The sequence below is a fragment of the Ammodytes marinus genome (assembly GCF_949987685.1).
Source record: "Ammodytes marinus genome assembly, chromosome: 8".
Classification (NCBI taxonomy): domain Eukaryota; kingdom Metazoa; phylum Chordata; class Actinopteri; order Uranoscopiformes; family Ammodytidae; genus Ammodytes; species Ammodytes marinus.
In genome coordinates this window covers 28,156,222-28,176,837 of record NC_137212.1, presented here as the reverse complement: position 1 = coordinate 28,176,837, position 20,616 = coordinate 28,156,222, and the positions used below count along the sequence as shown (strand labels likewise).

At 42.7% G+C, this 20,616-nt stretch overlaps 2 protein-coding genes across 2 annotated transcripts; one reads left to right on the top strand and one right to left on the bottom strand.

The window, feature by feature from the left end:
• Positions 1-1,828: 1,828 nt before the first annotated feature.
• chst7 (carbohydrate (N-acetylglucosamine 6-O) sulfotransferase 7) lies at positions 1,829-6,911 on the bottom strand (the record flags this gene model as incomplete). Its single annotated transcript, XM_080032350.1, has 2 exons — positions 1,829-2,566; positions 5,594-6,911. The coding sequence occupies one exon, from the start codon at positions 6,909-6,911 to the stop codon at positions 5,628-5,630; it is 1,284 nt and encodes a 427-aa protein (XP_079888476.1). The 3' UTR covers positions 1,829-2,566; positions 5,594-5,627.
• A 778-nt stretch (positions 6,912-7,689) lies between these two features.
• Positions 7,690-19,611, top strand: tubgcp5 (tubulin gamma complex component 5). The gene is made up of 23 exons (XM_080032114.1): positions 7,690-8,022; positions 8,131-8,184; positions 8,334-8,442; positions 8,622-8,718; positions 8,826-8,899; positions 9,238-9,373; positions 9,552-9,669; positions 10,543-10,632; positions 10,833-10,926; positions 11,362-11,596; positions 12,666-12,868; positions 13,359-13,474; positions 13,984-14,252; positions 16,379-16,577; positions 16,968-17,156; positions 17,280-17,462; positions 17,577-17,661; positions 17,750-17,870; positions 18,003-18,154; positions 18,455-18,580; positions 18,716-18,804; positions 19,006-19,106; positions 19,228-19,611. The coding sequence occupies exons 1-23, from the start codon at positions 7,889-7,891 to the stop codon at positions 19,272-19,274; spliced, it is 3,021 nt and encodes a 1,006-aa protein (XP_079888240.1). The 5' UTR covers positions 7,690-7,888; the 3' UTR covers positions 19,275-19,611.
• Positions 19,612-20,616: the final 1,005 nt, after the last annotated feature.

Below are 20,616 nucleotides of genomic sequence, written 5' to 3'. Positions count from 1 at the left end.
CCCCTTTACCACGTCTAGACATCTCAACCGCTCCCCGATTTATATTCACCACACCGCATGTGTCGCTTGTTGCTTTCTCCTGCGGCTGCTGCATTTATGTATGAGTGCACCAGGGCAGGTGTTGAAAGTCCCGATTGTTTGTAAGTTGAATCTGGGGCGTTCACACGAGGGAAAAAGCCCCGCACAAGTTGTATTGCTGGCCGGGGACCTCCGAGAGAACATGAATCTAGTTATGCAAGCTGTTGCTGAGCTGTGTTCACTGTGGGGTCATTTCAATTGTCTGTTAATGTGAAGCTGTGCTCTCTGTCTCCTCACACTGTCTGATGATAGTGACGCCTCTCTGTATCTAGGGCATTCAGATAATGTTAGACTGATCCTCACAGCCATCTATTCTGCTATATGGAAAGCTTTCTACATGCCGATAAGATACATACAGCAGATGTCATGTTGTCCCTGGGTTGTGTGCCAAACGGGCATATCTGTTGAAAATGTCCCTATAATTCCTGCTGTATATGGGCAGGAAAGTGAATGTGAAAAATGCAGAACAAATTTCAAATGTGCTTGACTTGACATGTCCAGGCCAAACTGAATGAGGAGTTTTCCCCTGATCATTGTATGCAGGGCGACATCATGGACGAGTTTACCTCAAGCGGGGAGGACACTCTTGTATAACCTTTATGTGCACTCTTATCTCCACACTGTTGTGCTGTCAGTCGTCTTGCTGGCTATATTTACATGCTCCTTGTACTTGAGAAATATGAGATGTAGCTCAATTGTCAATATGTGCACCTGTTGTTGCTAGTAGCAACTGGCTGCCGGGCTCTACCTGCCATGGGTTTGCATGTCAACGTATTATTATTAAAAATAGTCAAATGAGCCATGCAGTTGTGTTTATTTTGGTCTGAGAAGCCATCAAGGGAAGTTTGCTTTCTTTCGTGTTAACTGAAACGCTCTTTTTAGTTCAATTGCAATCACACTCTTAGTAGATTAGTTTACTCACAACAATTTTATAATATCCACATGTGTCTGACTTGATGCTTAAAACTGAATTAGTGAGTTATTTATTGCAGTAAAGTCTATGGAGGCACATTCAGGCGCTCACTGCATTTCAAATGAATACCTGTATACAGTATGAACTCCAATTCCCATTTCAAAGTGCCCACTCATCAACTGTTCATAAGTTCATTTTGATGAGCTACACTGTTTATGGGTCACGTGTGTTTATGTCTATTGAGGTCAGCTGGACATAAGCTAATTATGATGGCATGTACTGTTATTAGTTAATACACTATAATGCATTGAGGCCCATGTGTGTAATTAACACTGAATAACTGTGAATAACTGCGTATTAATGCCAGGTGCCGTTCAGGTTGTATATAATCTAATGCTGCAGATATAGTTTTTAATTGTCCATTCACTCCCATTACATCTATATATATTTTGCATTGAGTTGACCATAGTGAATCGGCTCTGTTTTCATCAGATTATAAAGACATCCAAAAATCAAAAAAAGGGGGTTAGTATGCACACATTTCCTCAAGGAGACTCCTCTCTAGTCTTTACTAACTCTTTATTGAAGTCAGTTTAAATAGTCTTAAAAGTTATTTCTGTCTTTGACAAGAGAACCTCTTCAGGTATTCCACCCAGAACTATGATAACAGAACCAACTTCTAAAGTTGAACACATAGGATGCTGGTCAACTTACCACCCCTCCTCAACCAGAGAGGGGAGTCACAGCATTTCACAGTATTTTAGACAACAACTATTAACAGTAAAAATGGAGCACAATATGAACCAGAGTACCGTCTGTTGAGTTTGTGAAGCACAAAGTTCACTGGCTGAGGGCCGAGTGCAGCTCTCCAAGACACGGCCCGTAGGACATTCAGAAAACTTCACACCCACGTGAGTGTTTTGTCAGTGGGGCGCTGCAGCTGTCAGGATTCCTGAGGGGCGGGAGGTGGAACAATAGTTCCTTAGTCAGGCCTCTTTTCCAGAAAAATACTGTAGTAACGTTCTTCTTTAAAATCTCTACATTTGGCATTATTAGTCATAGTCATCCAACTGCAGTAAGGTATCAGTGGTGCCATGCTGGACGGATAATTCACGGTATGGTGAGTGATGCCAGCGCTGCCAGCCTGGATCCTGGCAGTCATAAGGGCCCATCTCCAGCTTTTTATGGCCCTTGCCTGCAGGGGATTTGTGGACGGATTAGTGCTAATAAAAGGACAGAAGGACAGAGGCAGGCCAGTGTTAACGGCTGCACAAAGCCTGCCACTTCTCTCCCTCTCTCTTCTCTTCTCGCTCATGTCCCCTCCCACACTCTGTTTGTGTTTTACACAGTGAGAAAAAAGAATCAAGAGACCTTCTCCTTTCAATCTATCTGTCTGTAAAATGGGCGGCTCTCTTTCCCCCACTTGGATTGATCTCCAGTAGTTCATGGACCCGGCTGGGCTGAAGGAAAACAACCCCAAGAGCCATGCTTCTCCAGCTCCCAGTGGACCGCATTCCAGCTGCATGTGTTGTTGTTCCACCTTCTTTCCCCCCTTCGCCTCTAACACCAGGCCCCCTGGAAGAAAAGAGAAAGAAATTAGCTGTAAGGGTTCAAATAAAAACACAGCTGCACACTGAAACAGACCCCAGAACATTAGGACCACCAACACTTATATGAATACTGTCCATGGCCTCCATTAGGAAGGAAGTAGGGTTGTACAAAATGTATAGTTATTGCTCTATACCAACATTCAAGGTGTAGGTGATGCAAAGACTTCTTGAACTGCAATGAATTACAGCCTATTCTATGTGCCATGCATTAACGCTCTGCATCTCTATGTTTTTGACCAATCAGATGCAGCCTACCAGAGCATGTTGTAAAGGGGGACATGAAGATGTTTTGCTTAAAAGGTGGAGTCAGCAATTCTGGAGAATCCTTGTTGTCAAAATCAGTGAATATCTCCTCACGATCCGCTACCTGTCCGTACTGTGTGTGCACTGAAAACTAAATCGGGTGTTATTCCACAGCTTAGGCTCTGTATTTGGGCATGTTGCTATTTATGGTGGGCCCCTTTTGTTTACTCTGTTTGCATATGAATTTACAGAGCATATATGTCTGTCTGTCTATTATCCCCAGATTAGTTTAAGTGACAGAGTACTGACAGGTAGGATTGTGAAGATATATTCACTGATTTTGACAAAAAGTGATATTGTCAACACGCATTCTCCAGAGTCGCTGAGTCCACCTTCAAGTGATCAACACATAGTAGACAATAAAACCATGTTGTTTTTTCACAGTTTGAAGTCAGGGTGTGGGGTGGCGGCGAGTGAAGACATGGGGCGCCCCACTACCTCCACCCTGACGCCCAGCAGTAAAGGCTCTGCTTGTGAGAGAGAGAAAGAGAGAGAGAGAGAGAGCTGGTGGTGACAGGCTGGTGGTAGCCCTGGGAGCTCCATCCCGTCACCCACAGCCCCACACAATGATGGCCCTTCTTGACAGCAGAGTCTGAGGGCCCAGTGACTGGCTGCCAGCCCCCCGCTATCCATGAGAGGACCCAGGGTTTTGCCAGGGAGAGAAAACAATGGGGCCTCTATTAAAACAGCAGATCAAGTCCGCCATTAAGGAGGGAGAAATATGTCGGCGACCGTCTCACTCTTCTGGCTTCTACTAAGTCTGTTACAGTGCTGTCACTTGTGTTGAAAGGGCAACGCTGCATACCTGCACCCAACAAAAATAAGTTATTTATTTGACCTGAACACGAGGCTCAATCAAAATTTTTAAGAAAAAAGTAACAGCAATGTTGGTGCACTGATAGGTAAGTCATGCAGAGCTGTCGTGTAGCTATAAAAAAAAGAACAGAGTCCATTATTATTTGTACTATACAGTGGAAGGTGGAGACAGCGACTCTGGAGAACGCTTGTTAAAGCTCCCATATTATACACTTTTCGGTTCTATTATACACCATATTATATGGTCTTAGTGGTCCCTAATACATTTTTCTTTAATTGTTTGCTGAAAAAAACGTTCAGATAATTTATTGTACTATGCTGATGTTCAGCTAATCTCACAATGGCCTATTTTTTAAAAAGAGCTGCAGCTCCCCTCGTAAATATACAATCTTTGAGCTCCCCCCGCCCCCTGTCCTGAAGCGAAGCCAGATACGCCTCGCCCTCTGTCTGTCAGGGCCGTGGACCAATAAGAAATAGGGGTGTGGGCTGCACAGTGGAAGCTTCTGGCTTTCCAGTTTTTGAGGTCAGAAACGAGGAGAATTCTGACTGGAGTATATTGGGGGGAAGGGGTGGGGGTTTCAGAAAGGGGGAGAGTGAGAAAAGGAGAGATTGTTATTTTTTTAAATATTTTGGCAGTCTCTAGGCACACCGTGGACCCATGGATATGTTAGAACACATTTAAAAAGTGCATTTAGCATAATATGTGACCTTTAACAAAATCACTTTTTAATCCAAATCAGTGACAATCTCCTTATGATCTGTTTGCTGTACGTCTGTCCGTACTGTGTGTGCAAAAAGTGATTTTGACGACAAGCTTTCCCCAAAATCGCTTACACACAATCACTATTACACCTCAATGGGGGACATTAAAGTGTAATATGAGGTTAGAATGTGATAACACAGCTTTTGTGTGTAGGGGGGGACGTTAAAAAAAACAAACCCCTGTTGTTACCTGTCTATGCCTGCAGTGTCAAATGACTTTGCATGTGGTGCAGCACCCCCCCCTGATCAAACAAAACGTTGGTACAGCGATGATCATATGCACGTTCTGTTTTCAATTTGCCAGATGGGGGTCAAAAGGCCTTTGGGATCCGCTACAGAGCACAGCAGCAGACCTGGAGCCTGAAGGATGGTTTCTGTACAACCACACACTTCCTGCACTGACAGGTCTGAAAATGTGATGAGTGCATGCACCCAGGTCTCTCCTGTTCTGTCTCACTACCAGACACTGAAGTCTTTTTTTAAGCACTGGTCAATTTGGAAACTTTGGAATATTTGATTTCATGACAGTGTTTAAATAAAAGGTCCAAAATGTAGATTTAGGTGTTTTTTTTCTTTTTAAGGTGTTTGTTTATTTTTTCATTTTTTTTTACTTTACCTGATGTTTGCATCTGTATATTTCTCCTAGACAACCATCTTTAATGGCAATTATCTCAACATAAGTCTTTTTCAATATTAGGAACCAAAAATCGCAATGCACTATAGTCTACTAAACTAAACTTTCCATAATTATTCTTAGCACTATTCTGAAGGTTAATACAGAAGGATTTGTCCATATGTTGTTAATTGACTGATTCATGATATGTTTTTTTCTTAACATGCATACAACGCATTTAAAGACGTAAGGATAAGAATATATCAGAATTGTTTTATTTAGCCTATAAAATTAAAAAAGGCTGTATCCAAAATCTATTCTGTCGGCCTACACACTTTGGACTTTAACATTTTAGATTTTAAATCTGGCTCTATCAATCATATATTTCTGTGTACACATAATGGTAAAATGTATGATTAGGCTAGGCCTACTTAAAATGTTTACCCTCTTCACCTGCAGTGTCTCGCCTCAAACCCCTTGTGTGTGATCTCGCCGTACCTTAACTCATGTCGGTGCGTGGCACGTCTTCTTCTCATGTGGCTTTGTCCACGCTGTTCTTCTGATAGCCCAGATGCCTCATGACTTCGCTGCAGTAGGCCTCCACCTGATGGATCTGCTGCACGTTTAGTCGCTCCCTCCAGGCGTATATCGCCTCTTTTGCGTCCCTGGATGATATGAGGAACGGCCTGTCCGAGGAGTAACCCTGGCCGTGCGTCATGTTGAGCGCAAACCTCTCCAGAGCGGGGAAGGAGGAGAGGTTGGAGAAGCGGAAGAGCCTCTGGAGCTCCTCCATGGGGTGCAGAACCAGGTCTTCGTAGCGGATACGCAGGTAGTTCCTCCTCACCCAGGGAGGCGCGTTCATCACCAGCAGCATGTCAGCGAGCCAGTTGTCGCAGATGAGCTCCATGGCGCTCGAGACGTAGCTCTCGGCGCGGTTCACCTTGTTGCTTGGCACCAGCAGCCGCTTGTACTTGTCGGTCTGCTTCTTGCTCCTCAGCACCTGGATGCTCTCCTTCACCAGGGCCTGCTTGGACTTGAGGCGGGAGTTGTGCACGGCCCGCGGGTCTCTGAAGAGCTGGATGATCTGGAGGTTGATCACCGGGTCCTTCATGAGGGGAACCAGGGTGCTCAGGTCCAGAACGCGGACTCCTTTGATCACCATCACCGGGTACTTTTTGCACTCCCTCTCCAGGTCCCTGATATCCCGCTTGGAGCACTTTGCGCACCGGTCCTCCTTCACCAGGCCGATGTCGTGTCGCTTGTGCGCGTCACACAAGGGCTCCGAGCAGATCACCTTGTTCATTTTCCAGCCGAAGATGAACGACGTGGTGATGTTCTGCGAGCCGGCGTAAAGTTTGAGCACGGAGAAGTCGCAGCGGTACAGGGCGTTCATCATGTCCCGCACTGCGCCCTGGAGACTGGCCGCGTCCCCCGGGTACAGAGCCTGCCATATGTGCCACATCGGCTCGTACAGGTAGAACACGTCGGGGTGCTGGTTGAACAACTCCCCCAGGAACGAAGAGCCGGTCCTCCAGGTGGCATGCAGGTAGATGTTTACCCGAGACCGGTTGTTGACGGCGGCGTGCTGCTGCTGCTCAGTCGCCCCGTCGCTGCCGTTGACTTTGTTGTACCCGTTATCCCACATGAGCGCCACCGTGTTCTCCAGATCTGGACATCTGTGCTGCTGCGGTAGTCCATCATGTTTCCCGTGTTGAACAGATTTATCCCGGTAATCTAACACGTACGGGATTAGCAGAAGTAAACCTGTGTATACCAGGATCAGAATCAAGTATTTCTTATGCAGCCTCCTCTTCATTTCCTCTCGCCGGGAGGGGGGCTGCTCGCTGGATAGCTTCTTCTCCGTAGGGTCGGCACGGCGGTCTAGGAGAGAGAGAGGCTGCTACAGTGAAGTTATGTGTGTGTGCAGAGGAGTGTGTGTATTTGTCGCGAGTGTGTGAGGAGGGGGGGTATTAGCCACGCCCCTTTAAAGACGCCAGATTATAGCTCCTTCCTGTTCTCACGCTTACGATGTCGATGAGATGTTTAGAAACTGTAGGCTACGTTAAAACCGTTAACAATTCGATTCATGTGATGCCATTTGACATCTGCTGCCATAGCACAACAAAACTAGCAAATAACGTGAAAAACGTTGCAAGTCAACAGAACCAAATAATTAACCAATTATACAAAATACATAAAACTGTCTCTCTCTTTCGATCTACATAATGTATTGTATAAATATGGCTTTGTATCGTAAACTACGAAGATTGCGCCTATGAATCTCAAAGAGCCTTGAAGTCAAGATGTCCCAACGACTACGTCTGACCCCAACCTCGCCGGAGTGCAATGAATCACGGGAGATTAGAGAGAAACTTGTGCCCGTATATATCTATGCTTGTGCCCTCTTTGAAAAGTGTCTTTTAAATCGGCGTTGTACCCTCATCACTGATAACCCATGTACTGCGTGAACGTTTTGGTAGACCAAGATAACTGTTTTCAAATTGTAACTTTACATGGAAATAAACAAATCAATGTAACGTTTTTTCTTAGTAGTCGCGCATGCGCACTTGTCACTGTTCGTTGTTGGAGGCAAACACCGCGCTGTGCTGTGGGGAATCAATGGAGAAACCGCTAAAGCTGTCGTGCATTTGCAGGAAACTACATTTATCTAACATTTTCTTGTTCGTGTTAACACTGTAGCTCGCGGTATCACCGAGCCAGCTGCATGCCTGACAAGTGGCTAGCTACATGTAACGTCAAGCTAACTGCAGCACCGCTGTGCCAAACATCAACATGACACACTGGAGCACTTTCGAGAAGGAGACGGAGAGGGAGACGAAGAAGTTGATAAGGTGTATCAGCGGGGTCGAGGATGAGGACGACCAGAATTTTCAGGCGGCACTGAAATTTGCCCAGTCGAATTACAGGTGACTTGGCCATTGATAGGAATGACAGCTAGCATGTCAGCCGCTAAAGTGTTACCAAAACATTAGCTTAAGACTGTGATGCTAGCAACAGTGTGGTTCTTTTGCCAGGTTTCATCGCTTCCTGGACGTGGACAGCCATAAAGTCACACGCAGTATTAATGGGTGAGTGAGTCTTTGCAGGGTCATGTTGTTTTGGACCAGACAGGAGGTGTATAACTATGTTAAATTAACTATTTATCATCTATTACACTGACCTGCAGTTGTCTTCAATAGTAATCAAACATTTGTATGTAATCGTATGTGTTTTGTAGAATCTATGAAAAGCTCATGGTCCACTCAGACTTGAGTAAAGCAGAAAGCTGGATGAGGCTGACTGAAGAGTTCCTCAACTCGTCTTTACCAAATACAGATGAAACAAAGGTACAAAGCCAGACTCATTGTTTGATAATTGCGGGTCTATAACGTTAACACTATACTCAAGACAAATCCACAATAGACACCTTTCTTCCTGTGTTCTCAGGCCAATAGCCACAGCAACACACATAAATGCATTACATGGTATACTATCCAGTGACCGTTCCCATGTGTTTTTTTTGCAGACTGATGCACATTACAGCGTCCTGTCCCTGCTGCTCTTCTTGTCGGGGTCGCCTTCAAACACAAACTTCACAGAGAAACCCAGGGTAAAGGAGGCCGGTGAGTTGATCATTCACAAAAACATAGCTTTGCTTGAAAACGTATTTTTTTTAAACGCTATACCCGTCCACCACGTTACTCATTATGGCTTCATCTTGTGTCTGCAGAGCCCGTGGATGACTTTGACTGGGCTGGATATCTGAAGGAGGACATAGACATTGGACCATACCCAGATACCCCTGTGAGTAAATCATAACCAAAGCCACCTGTTATGGACATGGATGATGCAGCAAATATATTATTCTAAGGTCCTGCATGAGTCAATGCTGAGGTCACAAGACTGCGAGTGTGTTAATAGAACAATCATAAAGCTGTTATAAAATCAAGCCACACAGTGAGGGAGATGTGGGCCACACAGCCCTGACAGGGGGGGCCAGTTAGCCAGTATAATTGACATACATGTATGGGTGTGGAACTGCAGTAGAGGAAGCAATACAGCAGAGATAAAGCAGCCCCCGTCTAGATTAAATGAATATCTATCTAAATGACTGATAATGGTGATGGTTCTGCTTTTCTTAGGAGTGGTCTGAGGAGGAGAGTGAGGATGAGGACAGCCAGCAGCCAATGAGCAGGGAGGATTCTGGGATCCAGCTGGACAGAACGCCCCAAGAAGACCAGGACGACAACAAGAAGACAGTCCCAGTGACATGGACAGGTGTGTACGGGTCACACACACAGGCAAATAAGCATGATGATGGAGAACAGATTGTAAAATACTTTTATGATCATGGAATAATGTGTACCATAGAAAGCCTCTATATACAAGCAGCTGTGTATTTTGTTTTGCTGCTGAAGTGATTATGAAAATCATTTCCACTGTTTGTCTTTCCCAGTGGGTGAGCCTGGCGCCCGGGTCTGGCTTGAGCAGCATGTGGTGACACCGTACTGGGTGGGTCACGCGCCGCGCTTCCCTCACAGCTTGCATTTACACTCCAACCTGCTCAATGTGTGGTAAGACTCCAACCTGTTTGTTCATACACCATGGTTGCGTTCCGAATCGCATACTTTTTACTATATAGTATGTAGAAAAAAGATTTAGGATGTCCCGATTCTTGTGGCCAGATTTAGGATGGTTAGAAGTACCCGGATGTCCTACTTCATGCGGCCAAGATTGTTAGTGTTGAAAAACTGCATCCTATTTGGGCGATTCTGACCCACAATCCAGTGCGCACGTGAAGTGACGTCACATCGACGAAGCCTCCATATGAAAACAAACGGGGATGCGACGGATATAAAAGCAAGAGGCAAGATCAAGGCGCAATGTTATGATGAAATAAGAGAGTAAAGTATGTCCCAATAGTATGCCTACTGCATCCTAACTAGATTCTTTTTATCATCGGATGTAGAATAGAAAAAAGAAAGAGTATGCGATTCGGAACGCAACCTACGTCTCTATTTTCCCTCGTTTGGCCTGTAATAGTTTGCTACAACTAGTAAAGTCCCACTGACGCATTTGTTGATTTAAATATATTATTACATCTATTATATATAAATTATATTTTCCAAAAAATCAGACTTGTTTCTTAAAATATTAGGACTTTTTCCACCTAAAAAAACAATCATAGCTTTATCTCCTAATATATTTTTTCCCTGTTAAATCATGACTTAAGTCTAATTATGTTAAGACTATTGTTTTCTAATGTTCATATTATAAGCGCATTACTCAAAATGATGATGCTTTTCCCCAGAAATAATGATTTTACTCTCATCATAGCAAATTTGTCTCAGATGCTTTATTAAAGGCTGACTTTCTCAACGTTAATAATACTACTACTAATGAGTGGAATTGATTTGAAATGTCAACGTCTCTCTCTCTCTTCTCAGGGATCAGCATTTGTACAACACTGACCCATTGTATCTGCCCGAAGAAAAGGCCTTTGTCACGGAGTCCCAAGTCATACGGGAGACATTGTGGTAAGCTGTCATGATGCCGTGGTGTGTTAACTGCTCTCATTGTACAAACCTACAAAGAAATCCATCCCTTACTTTATCATAAATGATGCCTTTTGAATATCTGGTAGATCCCTAAACATTATAGCCTTATCCTTTACAGCCTCATAGTGACTGATTCTGTGTTGTCATAACCTTGATTCTGTGTGACTGTCATGTCACAGGCTTCTCTCTGGGGTCAAGAAACATTTCATATTCCAAAACCACGACGGCAAAGTGTCAGTAAGGAACAACGTGGTGGTTACTCATCTGACCAGTGTAAGTTTAAATTTTGTTTGTTTTAGTTGTTAAAGGTGCACTGTGTAATCTCAGAGAAGTAAAACATTTTCTAAGGTATATTCTCTTTACTGAATAAACAAAACTTGCCTCACAGGAAATATTGAATCCCTGGAAAACTGTTTGGAGTTACATTAAAGTTACTGTTTCACTATTCTTGTTTACAGCAGCGAGCCCAAAGTTTGGTTTACAAACATATTGTAGTCTTAAGTTTTGTTCAAGGTTCTTCAAAATAAGGTTTATGATGATAGAATTATTCAATATTAAGAATTACACGTACAGTTAATATATTTTGTAAACTAACTGTAAGCTTTGCAAACAAAACAAACAAATCCTCCCACCCCTGAAACTGCATAGTGCACCTTTAATCAATGTGTCAGTAGTTGGAAACGGTCTTTTCTCCTCCCCTGCCTTCAGAACTGCCTGCGCTCAGTGCTGGAGCATATCGCGGTGTACGGCCAGGCTGTGTTCAGGCTGCAGAGGTTCATAGACGAGGTGACGGGCTACAGCTCGGAGCCCAGCCCACCAGGCTCCAAGAAGGCCTCGGAGCCTCCCTTCAGGACCTACCAGGCCTTTGTGTGGGCCCTCAACAAGCACTTCACCAGCTTCAAAGAGGAGCTGACCACAATCGAAAGGGAGCTCATATGTGATGGCAAGTGCAACTATGTGTAGGGGGCTTTAGATCGTTGGAATGGAAGTATAACTCTACATTACCAGGAATACAAGCATAAGATAGCCCTCATGTCACAATACAGGTGATCCTGTAGAACAAGTTATAAACCAGAATAAGTCAGAGCTTATAAGGAGGCTTTTTTTGGGGTCATAAACTGCATGATGTATCTTAAAGGTCAAGTATGTAAAGGGAATTTTAATAGAAATTGAATATAATATTCATAAGTATGTTTTATGGCCGTGTAATAGCAAAAAAGTAATAGATTTTTTTTATTACCTTAGAATCTTATATATACATAGGAGTGGGACGAGCCACCATGTCGCACCGCCATGTTCTTACAGTAGCCGGGAACGGACAAACTCAACACTATAACACGTTTTGATATATAGTGGGTGTTTCTTGGGGAAATGCACCTGTTGGAAGACCAAGGAGATTTACTATAGAATAAATGTCTAAAAACATCTTCACCTCATCACTTGATATTGTGGAAAGACTTGAGGCAGCAGTAGATGATGATGCCATACTTTTGTAACAAGCTTCTTGTCCTTGCAAATCTAGAACTTTGACCACTAGATGACGCCAAAATACACCTTTATGACACACTGTACCTGTTAAAGATGTCGTTGGCAATTGTTATAAGAAGAAGACATTGTTGCCATAGTTTTAGTGTTGTTTTTTCAGGTGGTATGATGGACTAGAGGTAAGGGGGCCGACAAGTAATAACCATAAGGTTGCTGGTTCAATCCCCGGCACCGGATAGGAGGGTGTTATTTGTAACACTAGAGCGGCTAGTATTGCATATACGGTGCCCCTCCAGCAAGACACTTAATCCCCCCCCAAAAAACTGCTCCACGCGGCCCTGTCACAGACTGATGATCCCCTATATGTAGAACTGCATGTGTGTGTTTAGAAATGTAGACGGGGTGAGCTAAATGTAATTTCGATTGCCATGTGTGTGACTCACCTTGCAGGTGTGTGTAATTGACAAGATAAAGACTTAACTTAACTTAATGTCAGCCGATGTTTGATGTGTTGTCCTCTCCTGCAGATGAGACGGTGACCCTGTCTGCGGTTCTGGAGCGACTCAACCCTCACCTGGCCCAGATCAAAGTGCTGCACAGAGTCTTCTGTACGGGCGTGGCAGAGGTTCCCCCGGAGACCCCCAATGTGGTGCGGGCCTCTCACCTGCTCAACACGCTGTACAAAGCTATCATCGAGTATGACAGCGTCGGGGAGGCGTCCGAACAAGCCGTGAGTTCTTCCTTAAGTATTTAGCTCAGTGGTTTCAACACGTAGACTCATATCCATAATGTTATATTCACATCCACACACTCTTACATACATATTTATACATGTATATTATTTATTTATTCTATTCATCTATATTAATGTATATTTATGCAAACCCTACTCATACTCTGCTATTTCTTTTATACTGCCATGTTTAGCACATTATGCTTTTCATTTTTCGACTGTAAAATTGCACACAGTTTGTAGTGCACATATTATCTTTTCAATAGATGTAATAATATTACTATATTTTGTTATGTCTTGAATATTAGCTTAACTATTCCAATTGTGTAAGAGAACAAACAGAGTAAGAATTTAACTGTACAGTGCAACTGCCTCTTTTACTTTGTATATGACAATGCATATCTTGAATAAAAGCAGAACTCCTCAATCTTAATAACAAGATAGCAATCTGTATGTATCATTCCTGTGTGCTGTCTTCCTTTGCTAGGTGGCCTTGTTATTTTCTCTGTGGACAGAAACAGTCAGACCATATCTGGAGATAGTGGATGAGTGGATCGTTCACGGCCACCTGTTTGACCCAGCCAAAGAGTTCATCATCCAGAGGTGTGTAGCAGCCAGGCAACAGTCTGCTGGCCCCTCTACAAGAACTGAATAGGGCAGCGCCATTATGACCAAAATGATTAGCCCGATTATTTTGATCACGATATCTTTGTTGAGATTATTCGTTGAGTTTTAGAGACAAAACATATTTTTATTTCACAAAATATATCTATGTGATCCCCTCCAGGTCAGCATTTCATTTGCTCCTGGTTAATATCACTGATGATGATGATGATGAAGCCAAAATTGGGATTGGGATTAAAATTCGATCAGTTGTGCAGCCCCATGACAGAGTCAGATTTATTTATATCGCACATTTAAAAGATAACATTAGTTGACCAAAGTGCTGTACACAAATACAATTCTAAACAAATAGGCCTAAAATACACAGCACCCAAAAAGAACAACAGCAAAAAAGACGCAATTTGTGTTCAAAGCCAAAGCAAAAAAGGGAGTCTTTAGTAACGTTTTAAACAGAAGCATTTGATTAGCTGAGTCTTCTTTTTCCTCAGGAACAAGGATGTGCCAGTGAACCACAGGGACTTCTGGTACGCCACCTACACGCTGTACAGTGTGTCTGAGCTGGTGGACAGCGAGGAGAAGCTGAGCGATGCGGCCAGCGGGAGCTCCGGAGAGGGCCAGGGCTCCAGCAACAAGCAGCTCACCATGGTGTCCTTCCTCAAGCCTGTGCTCAAAGAGATCATCATGGCCGGGAAGTCCATGCAGCTGCTGAAAAACCTGGACTGCAAAGACACTACACAGTCTGAGAGGTCCCCCAGAGGTCAGGCTTTTTTGCTTTTTCTACACCAGTGCACGTATCAGGTTGTTTTGAAGCAGGGTTTCCCACGGTCATGAAATGACTGGAAAATGTTAGGACATTTAAAAAGAAAAACAGTTTTCCAGACCTGGAAATAGTTTGGAATTAATTGAATGTTTTGGATTTAGTTTTTTTTTTAACCCATTGATGACTATGGCAATCTAGGATGCATGTCCTTAAAGGCCTACTTCACCGGTTTGAATATGAAGGTGTATTGAATTCTGAGATCCTATGTAGTATAAATGTGCAAAAAAAGCATGGATAGTAGTGACTGAGTGTGCAGTGGAGGGATAAAGATAAACACATATAGGAAGGAGGAGATAGCTTTATTTTATAATTTAGTTCAGTTATATCACTGGCACCATAAATCCAACTTCCCAGTACAACTGGAACGCAGACTGACTCTCGCTGTCGGGAGCCGATCAGCTGGTCCAAACGGCTGTATGCCACGGAGATGAAAACGAAACTGAAACTTAACTATCGCCTGGCTGGGCTGAATTTGAGTTGGAGCAGCAAAATATAGTCTAAATTCATAAATATTGTTAATAAATAGATGCAATGTGTTGAGTGATTTTCTTGATTCTGCGCTCTGAAGGCCACTAACTGTTCTGTAATACACTATTGCCGACACAGCCTGCGTATTTTTTTTATTATTATTTTTTATTAATTTATTTTTTATTTTATTTTTATTTACCTGATTTTCGGCAAACCACACAACTTTTGGGTGGTCATGTGGTCTTAAAAAATCAACAAAACCCACCTCATGTGTATTTGAACTAATGACGGTGCATTCTATGCTGCACATGCCATGAAAATTAGATAAAGTAACAATGCTGCTCAGGCAGGAGATACAATGTGGCATCGCGCAGCAGCCGCCCGTCATCAATGGGTTAAACACATTTTTGCTTAGTGTTTAAACTAGAGCTGTCAAGCGATTAAAAATATGAATGTAATTAATTACAGGCTCTGTGATTAATTAATCTAAATTAATCGCACACTTATATGACACTTTTATACCTGTTTATAAACAACTGTAGGCCTATAGGCTACCGTTAGTCTCTCTCTCTCTCTCTCTCTCTCCGTCTCTCGTAACTTCTGTCTCCTCCCCTCAGCCAGGCTTCTACATTAAATATATTAAGGAACTACTAGCGCCGAAAGAAAAAAAACAAGCAGGCTAAATGACGCACACACACACAAAGGAGGAAAAAAGACAGGCATATGCTAGGAAGAGTGAGAGGGGTCGGGTGTTCCGTTGAGACGATCGCAAAGTAGCAAACAAAAGTGAGACACGAGGAAGATTGAGAGATAGGCCTACTGTTTTGAACCTACATTGTTAATTAGGCACCCACTAAATCAATAATGCACAGACACTGCGAGAATAACATAAGACGTATTCCTACCTTCATGCTTATTTGCCCTCGGCCCCTTTCCCCTGCTTCTTTCTTTACTCTTTAATCCCGTGCGGGCCGCAAGATACAGGTGCAGCTCCGCTATCATCTCACCTCTTTTGCACCGGGTCAAAGGGCAATATAGAAGTGCGATTAATCTGCGTTAATTTTTTTAACCGCGTTAATTTTTCTGTGATTAATTAATCAAAATTAACGCGTTAATTTGACAGCCCTAGTTTAAACCATAAATGGAACATAAATCCCCAAACATGTCTAACATTATGCAAACTAGTTCCTTGAATGACTATTTTTCTAATCCATTTGATGGTTTTAACTTCACTAGTATGATGTCACACACATTGGGACGCAGCTAGTTGGCAATATTTCTGAAAGAGTAAGCAAAGTTAGAAAATCTAAATGTAACAGTTTGCTTATCTGCAAGAATGACTGGGAAGTGTGTGTTTAACAATGTATGGCTTTTGAATGGCAAATATAACACATGGCTCAACACAGACAGGCAGTCAGGGTGTCATTATTGAGCCATATGATTATGAAACAGGCCGACCTAAAATAAAGTTATGGAAATTGGGTAAAATGTCCTGAAAAGCTTTGAAAACTCATTGGTAAAAATGCGAGGGAACCCTCTTTAAACCTCACAGAGCCATTTTACTGAATTAATTTTTTACCAACGTTGCTTTGCAGACGCAGAGAGGAAGAGTTTATACACAGTGTTTCTGGAGTCAGTGCAGTCGCGTCTTTGCAGCCAGGAGCAGTCGCCCACAGACACAGTGACTGAACAGCAGGCCACTCACAGGAGCCTGATCAAGATGCATTCCATCATAGCACAGCACCTGCAGATCCAGGACGTCCATGATCCATTGTTGGCCATCAACTTTGCCAGGTAAGCAGCAGCAGCAGCAGCAGCAGCAGCTTCTCCATTCAAATGTCAAGTAACTCTTCACACTTTTCTGCTCGGAATGAACAATGGAGCGAGATACAATGCTAGAATTTGGAATCTAAAAACACAATTTTTTTTTATCCACAGCTGTTGTCCTTTTCAATAAATTAAGTTAGGGCTTCAGTTAAGCCATAATCATAACCATTATTATTATTTTTATTATAAAGCATTTTTGCAACTCTCAGGTTTAATCATTTTTCAAATAGTATTGTCCAAAGATAATTAGATTTTAAAAGCTATCTATATTTATGTTGTCGTCCCAGAGTTGCGTCTGATCATTCCAGACAGTTCTGAAATGTAAAGTCGTTGTGTTGTCTGTGTGTTGGCCCTCAGGCTGTACCTGGAGCAGAGCGACTTTCACGAGCGTTTCTCTGGAGGGGACTTCATCGTGGACCGCTCCTCTCAGGCCGTCACCTGCCAGACCTTTGAGCTGACCCTGCGCTCCTGTCTCTATCCCCACATCCAGAGGAGGTACATCGAGTGCTGCGGCAACCTCATGAAGACTCTGAAAAAAGACTACAAGTAAGAATCCCTCTTGGGTCATTGACTTATGGATGGATGGATGGATGGATGGATGGATGATGGATTGATTGATTGATTGATTGATTGCTTCTTCAGCATCTGAGTTCCTCGATGTCTCCACAGGCTCCTGGAATACCTCCAAGCCATGAGGAACTACTTCCTGCTGGAAGCCGGAGACACCATGTATGACTTCTACACGGCCATCTTTGACAAGGTGCAGGAGAAGGAGAGCTGGCAGCAGCTGTCTTTCCTCAACATTCAGCTGCAGGAGGCAGTGGGACAGCGCTGCCCGGAGGACAGCAGCAGGTACTACATGGATTTTATCAATGAAGTATGAATATGTGTTATCATAATTTCAGGGATACTTTCTTTTTTAATATTATTGAAAAATCAATATCCTTCCATTCATTCACTTGATAGGTTGTCAATCTTCTTGGAGACCATTGACCCCTCCAGGAAAAAACATCCTGTCAATAATCTTGAAGCGATTACCCTGAGTTACAAGGTGAGTAATATATGAATGGCTTTGTTGAGATTTTGTTCATGCGTTTTGAGACTGCCATGTTTACCGTTGCTTACTTTGCCCTCCACAGGTCCCCTGGCCTGTTGACATCGTGATCAGCTCTGAGTGTCAGAAGATCTACAATCAAGTCTTCCTTCTGCTGCTGCAGATCAAATGGGCCAAATACAGTTTAGACAAACTACGATTCAGTGGTATGAGCTAGGGTGGCGCTTTAAAAATTAGCATAATATTCTCGATTTTCCTAATCGTAGCCCCTTTAATTAATATCCCCCAGTGAATGTCCAATGTGTTGTTTGTATGTGAAATATGTATGTTTCTTTTAGATTTCACAGATGTTACTAAAAGACTGGAGGGATCTACGGCTGAGGAAGTGAAGATAAAAGAGCCTATACATCAGCAGATTCACCGGATGTGTCTGCTGCGCGTCAAACTGATGCACTTTGTCAACAGCCTTCACAACTACATCATGACCAGGGTGAGACAAAACAAGCCCTCTTCATATTGCTTACCGTTCAGTTTATAAACCCATCTTCCTGCAGCTAAATCACACTGGGGATGCATGCAAGGACAGTATGGCAAAGATTTGAGATTGATATTTTGATATTCAGATGCAAGCTTCAAGTCTGTAGGCCGATATTGATGTTAAATTAAAATGTAAAAACAGGGGGCGCCCTTAGCTCAGTTGGTAGGGTGTTGCAAAAACCACCTGTACTGTCCTTTTTTCAAAAACTGAAAAGAAAAATGAGCTCACAATCTGTCTGCATTGTCTTGTCAGATTCTTCACAGCACAGGGCTGGAGTTTCAGCACCAGGTACAGGAAGCAAAGGATCTGGACCAGTTGATCAAGATCCACTACAGATATCTGGCAACCATTCATGACCGCTGCCTCCTGAGGGAGAAGGTAGACAGCACTGCTTTACCTTACCTCAATCTATTTTTAAACATTTTCCCCAAATTGCTCTGTTATAGTGAGCTGCCTATATGAACTTAATACTTCATGGATCCACTGTTGACCAATGATGTTGTGTTTTTTCAGGTCAGTTTTGTGAAGGAGGCAATAATGAAGGTTCTCAATCTGGTCCTCATCTTCTCTGACCGCTGGCAAGCTGGATTTGGAGCCTGGAAGTAAGAGCTTTTATATAAACTGGGGGAGATATACAAATCTAAGTGTATTTTTTCTTCTGTAAAGTATCATTTAGCAGCTCACAATACCACAGTGTGTCTGGAGTTAAAACCCAACCGCCAAAACCCCAAATCTGTGTTGCTGCAGCTTTCTTAAACGAGCCTGTTTGAGTCTCAACATTGTGTTTATCTTTCATTTTATAGGATTGAGTCCATCGATAAAATGGAATCCGACTTCAAAAACTGTCACATGTTCCTCGTGACGATACTCAATAAAGCCGTGTGTCGTGGCTCCTTCCCTCACTGTAAGTAAAACCCTAATGCTTTTGTCTATTTCCAATAAACTGCATGTTGCGTCTATGCTAGTGCATTCTTTACCTCATACCAAACTGTTGTTTATTTGACTGCTTTTTCCTCCTTGCACAGTGGAGTCTCTGGCCCTCTCCCTGATGGCAGGGTTTGAGCAGTGCTGAGGAGGGTCCATCCCTGCGTCGGTCTGGATGTGACTAAACTCCATTGTTTTGCTCCTCTGTCGTATTGCTGTCTGTTACTCATACTGCTGTCATTGTTCAAGATGATGTGCAACATATGATGTCACTCTGCTGCTGTGACAGTTGGAGACGCACTTGGACTATGTGATACAGGAGGTGGAGGAGTATATGTGTCTTCATAAGGCCAAAGCTAAACAAGCTTCTTGGGAACATATACTAGCTTCCATATTTAATTTAAATTTTTAACTTTGTAAAAGTGTTTTTTTTTTTTTACTGGCTGTCATGCTGATTGTTAATAATGTGTATATATGAAGCACAATAAATCTCGCACAATGATTTATGCATATGCCATCTTGTTATTCACTGTGACGTAACATTGCTCAAGAATAAAATTGTGTAACTTAATATAAACAATGCAATCTACATATTCCTCGTTGTCAATAAGTTGACACAGCAAAGCAAAAATGCCTGCAGATAGTTTGACTTGTATGGTTTAAGTTGATACATGATCATATCCCAAAATATTACAGTTGATGTCAATTCAAGACACTCCCTTTTAAGGATTCCTCATGGCACAAACTGTGTTTCTTTATGGCTTACACCAGATGTAAATGTACATGACCTAGAGTACATCATTATTTGTTTAATCCACTATGTACTGTTTGTATGGTGCAAGACTGGGATTATATTTATCCTATTAGCTCCGTTTATGTTGGAGTCTGGTGAGGTAAGAGGCTTAGTGATAATCACTATTGGTCCTGGATCATCAGCTGTATTTTGATTTTCGCCTTTTTTATTTGCATGTTTTTGTACGCCACAGACTGGGTGTATTATTGCCCATTCTTCTTTGAAACATTTAGGTAAAATAGGTATCGAGGGTAAATTCCTTAATGTAATTGTCAATATGTATAAAAATATACACTCAACAAAAATATAAACGCAACACTTTTGTTTTTGCTCCCATTTTTCATGAGATGGACTTAAAGATCTAAAATTCATTCCAGATACACAATATTACCATTTCTCTCAAACATTGTTCACAAATCTGTCTAAATGTGTGATAGTGAGCACTTCTGCTTTGCTGAGATAATCCATCCCACCTCACAGGTGTGCCACATCAAGATGCTGATCTGACATTATGATTAGTGCACAGGTGCGCCTTAGACTGTCCACAATAAAAGGCCACCCTGAAATGTGCAGTTTTGTCTCACAGCAAAATGCCACAGATGCCACAAGCATTGAGGGAGCGTGCAATTGGCATGCTGACAGCAGGAATGTCAACCAGATCTGTTGCTCGTGCATTGAATGTTCATTTCTCCACCAT